The 7,790-nt window shown below is 35.3% G+C and overlaps 1 protein-coding gene across 1 annotated transcript; it reads left to right on the forward strand.

Moving 5' to 3' along the window:
• The first annotated feature begins 1,394 nt into the window (after positions 1 to 1,394).
• LOC132032651 (serine carboxypeptidase-like 45) lies at positions 1,395 to 6,461 on the forward strand. Its single transcript, XM_059422313.1, has 10 exons — positions 1,395 to 1,690; positions 2,190 to 2,294; positions 2,391 to 2,486; positions 2,573 to 2,665; positions 2,933 to 3,018; positions 3,126 to 3,416; positions 3,511 to 3,647; positions 4,623 to 4,715; positions 5,077 to 5,194; positions 5,927 to 6,461. The coding sequence occupies exons 1-10, from the start codon at positions 1,462 to 1,464 to the stop codon at positions 6,116 to 6,118; spliced, it is 1,440 nt and encodes a 479-aa protein (XP_059278296.1). The 5' UTR covers positions 1,395 to 1,461; the 3' UTR covers positions 6,119 to 6,461.
• Positions 6,462 to 7,790: the final 1,329 nt, after the last annotated feature.

Here is a 7,790-nt window from a genome sequence, read left to right on the forward strand (position 1 = left end):
GTCTTTAAAATTTGCCCTTCAGGCAGAAATTCTGCCTTAAGGCAGAATTTACATGGGCAGATTTGCAAAAATTCTGCCTAGCGAAATTTTGGCTTGCAATTTTTTTTTTTTTTTAACTGAGCTAGGATTCAAACCCACAACCTCAGAGTGTTAGGCGAAGGGGGATACTTAAAGACCACCAATTTGAAGGGCAAAAATTAAAGACCACCCCAAATGAAGGGCAATCCGCGAAAAAAAAAAAGAAACAAAAGAGATTCTTATACACAACCCCAAGTAGTGTGGGCATGAGGTTTAATTGATTTATCATTCCATTTATATCAGCTAAGATCTTTTTTAAGGAACTTACGTAAATGTACCCTTCGGCCAACTAGTTTACCAACATGCCCGAAGTATATTCTACTTATATACTTCGACTGTATATGTTGTGTATAGGTATATATATTATATGTATAGTATATTTATATCTAGAATAAAGTATACACTACTTCAACACTGTGTACATACTTCGTATATTTGACGGTAATTTCCCCCCTTTTCAATACCACTACATATTTTGAAGTTTCTTGATATTTTCTCATAAAAGAAGCCCAAAGAAAATATTCCATCAATTTAAATAATTACAATTTGCATATTTGAATAAATATGCTCCATCTTCCTATCTGCAAAGCAAGAGTATCCTAGAGAATTGTGGGGCACAATACGAAACTTGCTACTTTTTGAAATCTGTAGTTTCTTGAATCCAATGCAGCCTGATCTAAATTAGATAGAGCAAACATGTGGTCAGAGCTAGCGGTGAAAATAAGATTTTCACTAAGGAGATTCAAAATTTAAAAATAAAATAAAAAATAAACACAAGAAGAACCCAAGGGGATTCAACATCAACTTTATAAAAGAATAATTTTGACTACAATGTAATTTTCTGATGAAGTTCCCTTATGCTATCTTCCTAATTAGGTGAAGTCAACCTGAAGGTGCATACTCACTATACCAAGACTATTGGCTATTAAATAACTGAATTATGGTTGACATGTAATAATATTTTATGTTGGTATGATGTTGATGTTCTTGGCAAGTATTGTATGTTTAAAAATAGATGTATTTATTAATCCATATGGCTTGCTGTATAATCACTTAAATAATTAGATGTCAATCTGTAAATTTAGCCGTCAGCGTGTAAGGACACACTTATTATTTTACAACTTTTTGACACACTCATTCCATCTGAAAAAGGTTCCATGGCCTACTTCTTATCAATTAATAAGTTAAAGAATTTAATCAGGTGAGAATTTAGTCTTCTTGGTAATTACATATTTAAAGGTTGGTGTAACAGTTAAATCCTCATGGCCTACTTCTTTATCAATTAATAAGTTAATATTAATGTATATCAATCTGCAGGTGTACAATAATTGTATTTCAACTTGTTGACACACTCATTCACTTTTTTTTTTTTTTCATCTGAAAATGGTTCCATGGTTCTGTGTCTTTACTATTTTTTCTTCCTTCTTGTTCAACAAATCAAGTGCCGAGCTCATAACTTCTCTTCCTGGACAACCTCCAAATATTTTCTTCAAACAGTACTCTGGTTATATTGTTACAAATTCTCAACATGGCAGAGCTTTATTTTATTACTTTGTTGAAGCAGATTCAGAAAATGCAGCATCACTTCCCCTTACTGTCTGGCTCAATGGAGGTACATTGATTTCTCTAATTAATAACATCAATTTTTGGCACAATACATCGATATCCCCTTAAACTTGCCAGTAACTTTCATTTAGACACTTGAACTACGACTTATTTCGATTGAACACCTGAATGCATGATAAAGTATTCCTATTAGACACGTTCAATTATGAGCATTAGACTCAACAAGTCATAAAACCTCAGACTTGTTCCAATTGATGATGATGCATATAATTAAAAGAGAAGACATATTTTATGTGATTAACATCTTTACGTAATGACCACTTGACTTTTCCAAAATTATGAGCCAAAAGTGTCCAGTGGGAGCATTTTATCATGTGTTCAGGTGCTCAATTTAAATAAGTTATAGTTTGAGCATCTAAATAAAACTTACCGGCAAGTTCAAGGGTTGTGGATGTATTCAGCCTTAATTTTCGCTTATAAGACCTGAAATGAAAAGGAAAAAAAAAAAACAAAGATCGTTTAATTTATTGAATCTAAAATCTTAGGCCCTGGTTGTTCATCTGTTGGTTATGGTGCTTTTATGGAGCATGGTCCTTTTCGGCCAGGGAAAGATGGGAGCCTAGTGAAAAACAAGTATTCTTGGAATTTGGGTAATGTTTCTTATTTCTTGAATGATCATATTGAAAAGATTCTACACCCGAAAATCTGATAACAGTGACTGATTTATATTAGTAAACATGAAACAGAATCGAACATGCTATACGTGGACTCCCCGATTGGGGTAGGATTTTCATACTCAAATACAAGCTCAGATCACATCAATTGGGATGATGCTGCAACTGGTACACCAGTTTTCCTGAAATAGCCAATAATATTTGCAAGTCAATGCAGGAAATATTTGTTTTTACTCGTTCTAATCTTTCTACAGCTAAGGAGAATCTCCAATTCATCCTCAACTGGTTCGAGAAGTTCCCCCAATATAGAAACTCGGAAGTGTACATAACTGGGGAGAGTTATGCAGGTTGACGTATCTGAACTGGCCTAATCTATATGGTCCTTTTGTTGTACAGTCAAACCTCTCTATAATAACATCGTTTATCCCAATATTTTCTGACTGCTATAGCGAAATGCTGTTTAAGAGAACAAATAATATAACACAACATGAAAGATCGGTTCCACAGAAAACATATATGTTACAGTGAAATGTTGTGATAGAGAGGTCTGACTGTATATACTCATTCATTTTGAATACTAAGATTTGTTCAGCTAACATATTTTTGGTTCTTAGGTCACTATATACCACAGTTTGCAGCATTACTGCTTGATTACAACAGAATGTCCAATGTCAAACCGATCAAACTTAAATCAATCGCAGTAACGTTTACATTATCCTTGAACTACCAAACTATGTTTTCATATTCCAGCTATTTGTTGATAATTGATTCTTTTTCAAATCTTCACTTAATCCAATGAATTTGCAGCTGGGAAATCCACTGCTAGATATTGAAATAAGCGTGAGGTCTGCTGAATATCTATGGGCTCATGGTGTCATTTCCGATGAACTGCTTGATATGCAAACAACAATCTGTAATGAAACAAGGTACATGCTGGAGTATATACATAATGACATATCTAACGAATGTGCGGAAGTGTTGAAACTCGGAATGGAAGAGATGGGAAATGAAATAGTTAAGGATGATATACTCTTGCCAGCATGTGTATCAGCAGGACAACTACGGGCCCTTGGAAACCTCGGCACAATACACGAGAAGGTATGAAAATCTAAGCTCCATGAGAACTATGTTTCAGACATAATATCACCCACTCGAATTGGAGCATAACTTGTTGCAGCTATTCTTTTGACAGCTTTATAATAAAGTAGGAAAAATTGCAGATCCATGCCTTACTGAATGGATAAATCTGTACCTTAACAAGCCAGAAGTTCAAAAGGCACTACATGCCAACACCACTTACCTGCCATATGCCTGGGAGATCTGTTCGGGGTCGGTTCTCTCCTTCTTTTACTTTCCCTTGCAGTAATGTTTGTGTATCTCTTCATCTAAAAGCTTACACTATATACTTATCTAAAAGTTTAAACTATATACTTACATTTATTTATGTTTGAGCCAGTGAGCTTCTCAGTCTCAGTTAATGAAGAGTTTCTCTTGATGTGAGCAGAACTATCTATTGAATTATTAACCAAGCACCCCCCATTCCTACTTTGAGGAGTAGATTAAAGGGCTTATCGCTTCTCTCATTGCTGCTCCCCTTATTGACAACTAGGTAGTCTAGGCACATTCTTAGACAGCTCTTCTCTCGTGTTCGTAGTACCCTAACCCCTAGGAAAATTGAATCCCCGTCGCCTCCTTGTGTTGAATATCCCACATCGGTGGGTATAGCATTTGGTCCTGGACAATCCTTTTCTCTTGAGCTAACTTCTGGAGTTGAGTAATTAGGCCCAAGATCCATTTCTTAATTTATCATAGTAACAGAGCCAGACCCACCCAATCTTGTTTCACCCGATGTTAGGCCCCCATCTTATATTGACCACGTTCCAGATGTCCAATCTTGGGAGTGCCGTGTGGTGGTGGTGGTGGTTTGGGGGGGGGGGGGGGGTTCGTTGAATATCCCACATTGGTGGGGATAGGGTCATTTGGTTTCCTTATATGGTCTTTATCTTCTTCTTTCTTTCCAAATTCACCTTACATTACCGAACTGGCTTAGTAAAGTAGAAATCATTAGTTGTCACCTGTTCATAGTCAGCAATGCTAGAGGGGTAACTTTGATTGCTCAAGTTGCCCTCTCATGGTTGAATATGAAAAAAAATTGTTTTTCATCTAAAATCTTAAACTAATAAACATAGAATATTATATTTATTTATTTATTTATTTATTTATTTTATGTTTACAATAACCTTTACTTTCTTTTGTCTACTTGTTGCTTGTGCAATTATAAAACAAGTTTGTTAATATTTTCAGACCCCTTCAGTATAAGATAGAAGATGCAGCTATAGACGTTATACCTCTGCTGTCAAACATTCTAAAAGAGCATATCCCAGTTCTGCTTTTCAGGTAGTTTATTAAGTAGTCCCTCTGTTTCAATTTATTTGTTTGGTTTTGATTTGACACGAAATTTAAAAAATTAAAGAATACTTTTTGAATCTTGTGGTCTTAAAATAAATATATATGGAATGTAAGAAAATGCCCTTTAACATGGCATGTGGAAGTTGGAACTAAAGAAACGTCAAAAAAGGTAAGAGATATTCTTATTTATACGGACTAGAAAGGAAAGTAAGACAAACAAAGTGAAACGGAGGGAATACTAAATATGATCTTCACAATTTTAACAATTTTGCGGTCTAGGTATAAGGTGTTTTCGGTTTTGTTAAAACTACTACTCTACTAAGATTGTGAATGTTTCGTTTTTCCCTAGTGGAGACCAAGATTCAAAACTACCACTGACCCAAACTCGGAAAATAGCTAAGTTGCTTGCTCAAGATGTAAAGCTAGTTGCTTTTGACAAATATGGTCCTTGGTACGATGGCTTGCAGGTATGTTCCTCTGTTCCTGCATTATTTTCCGGCTTTCTGCTGTGCTTAGTTTGGTTCATACGGGAAAAACTCTTTAAAACGTACAGTAAGAATAGGGTCAAGGTCCAAATATGCCCCTAGACTATACGATCTAGAGAAAATTTACCCTCTGTTAAAAAAGTGTCTCGCTTTTACCCCAATGTTACCAAAATAGCTCAATTTTCCCTTCTGGGCTAGCGACAACAGCATTAAAGGCAAATTTGGACCCTTCATAAAGTTCAAGGACAAATCCGGATCACTGGCAAAGTTCAAAGGCAAATTCATTTTTACCCTAAGCAGTTTGTTTAGATCCTACTGAAGGTAATTAAGTCTCACTAACTATGATAACCATTAAAAGAGGTAGATAAATACATGTCAGAGTACATCAATTTAACTAATTGAACATGTGGGCTCTTTTTTCCTTTAATCTGAACTTAATTATGGTTTTTAGTTTATTGTCTTTCGATGTTTATTATTCCCTCCGTTCCAATTTATTTGATGATGTTTGACTTGACACGGAGTTTAAGAAATAATGAAAGATTTTTGAGACTTGTGTTTTAAAATAAGTCATAGATATTTGTGTGACTATAAATCATCTCATTAAGGGTAAAATGCATATCTTAAACCTACTAATTCTAAAACTTGGATCATCTCTCTGCTGTTGGGATCTAACAATGAAAACATGTGTATACATAATTTGTTGAATAATTACAGATCGGAGGATGGAGTCAATCATTTGGAGGGCTAAGGAACGACGCAAACGTTACATACTTAACATTTGCTACAGTTAGGGGTGCAGCTCATGAAGTGCCCTATACTTCTCCTTCACAAGCTCTTACACTTTTTAGATCATTTTTGAGAGGATATCCTCCACCGCGAAAGAGCAGCACCATTGCAGCCCAGTAGCTGTGCATTCTGATCGATCCGATGAATCTCTTTTCGCCTGTTCTCCAGACTTCAATTACAGATTCTCAAGTTTTGTTTAGAGTATTTGTGGTACTCCTTTTTTTGTGTTGGATTTTAAATAAGCCTACTTATTGAATATAACTTGGCCAGCCATAGGTTTTACCTAGAGAGCCTGTGGAACCTTTTGTTTCTATAATCTGAAAAGGGTCAAAATTGCCCCTGAACTATCGAAAATGGGCCAATTTTACCCTCCGTTTGTAAATGGCGTCAAATATACCTCTGCCGTTAATAAATTGGGTCATATATACCTTAAAAGTTAACAGTCCTCCATGTCATTATTTGACCCATTTTAAACTTATTTATTTGGTGACATGGACTGCCACGTTACGTTGGAATAAACTCACCACACTGTTTTTTTTATATCTTATATCTTCTTCTCTATCTTAAAAGAACACCTCATTGGTTTGGCCTCAAAGAAATGTTCCGATTGCAGTAAGTAATTTCGACAATCTTGGAGAACACCGTACCATGGTGACATTGTTTGTAACCTATTGCATTATTATTCGAACATATATCAATTTGATAATACCACATTTTGGAGGAGCAAAGCAGCTAGAGACCAGCATCCAACTAAGGCATTTAATAAGTGGGTTGGTTCAAATTATAATATATTAAGGCTGCAAATCGTGACAAGATTGGTACTGCTGGTAAGCATTGGGTAAAGATGTGAATTGGATTTTTAAAAAACTGCTCCATATGCCTTAATATCATCCTTCGTTAATTGATCTCTACAAAATCACCATCAAAGCTAAAATTTTAGCAAAAAGTTTCCATAAAAATTTCAAGGGAGTTTGATGTAAATCTTATTATTTACCCAGAAATATATTTTTTGCCAGCGAAATACTCATTGAGGTATTTCAGGCCAGCTTCAGTGTGCAGATGTGAGAAGATTAGATTCATCGTTTTTTGAGTTCAAAACAAAGTAAGGCTGTAATTTTTAGTCACAGAAGAAAGAGATTATTTAGGAAGAGACAAAACCAGTGAGGTGTTTTTTTTAAGATAGAGAAGAGGACACAAGATATAAAAAAAGGTTAGGTGGGTTTATTCCAAAGTGGCAGTCCATGTCACCAGATAAATAAGTTTAAAATGGGTCAAATAATGACATGGAGGTCTGTTAACTTTTAAGGGTATATATGGCCCGGTTTATTAACGGTGGGGGTATATTTGAGCCCATTTACAAACGGAGGGTAAAATTGGCCCCTTTTCGATAGTTCAGGGGCAATTTTGACCCTTTTCCGATCAATAATTAAGATGTTTTGTAGTATTTAAGCGAAAATACTACTTTAGGAGACATACGGGTTTCTTTCTTAGTGAAACGGATCTGCAGTAATCATGACTCGTGTAACTGGTCGTCTAAGTTCTCTATTTATATTCTGTGTAGGCTGTATGTTCCCTAGAGTGATTGTTTTATCGTGATCATTCATTGTAATTGTTATTTTACATAGTAATAAATTGGTGTCATTTTGTATGGGTAAGTGTCTCATTAGTTGTGGTATGAGTTGCTTGTTTCCGTTTATGGTCCCGGTAATAACGTCCTATATAATCCAGAGACGAATCCATAATTCAAAAGCATTGGAGTGCCATTAATATTTCTACATATTTTGTTTAGAGA

This window comes from Lycium ferocissimum, chromosome 10, assembly GCF_029784015.1.
Source record: "Lycium ferocissimum isolate CSIRO_LF1 chromosome 10, AGI_CSIRO_Lferr_CH_V1, whole genome shotgun sequence".
NCBI classification, from domain to species: Eukaryota; Viridiplantae; Streptophyta; class Magnoliopsida; order Solanales; family Solanaceae; genus Lycium; species Lycium ferocissimum.

What these genes read in the sequence shown, in the direction of transcription:
- LOC132032651 (XM_059422313.1), top strand. Translation starts at nt 1,462, where the DNA reads ATGGTTCCATGGTTCTGTGTCTTTACTATTTTTTCTTCCTTCTTGTTC. An exon ending in TCGGCACAATACACGAGAAG is followed by an intron (nt 3,417 to 3,510) that starts GTATGAAAATCT and finishes TTCTTTTGACAG; the next exon opens with CTTTATAATAAAGTAGGAAA. An exon ending in ATCCCAGTTCTGCTTTTCAG is followed by an intron (nt 4,716 to 5,076) that starts GTAGTTTATTAA and finishes GTTTTTCCCTAG; the next exon opens with TGGAGACCAAGATTCAAAAC.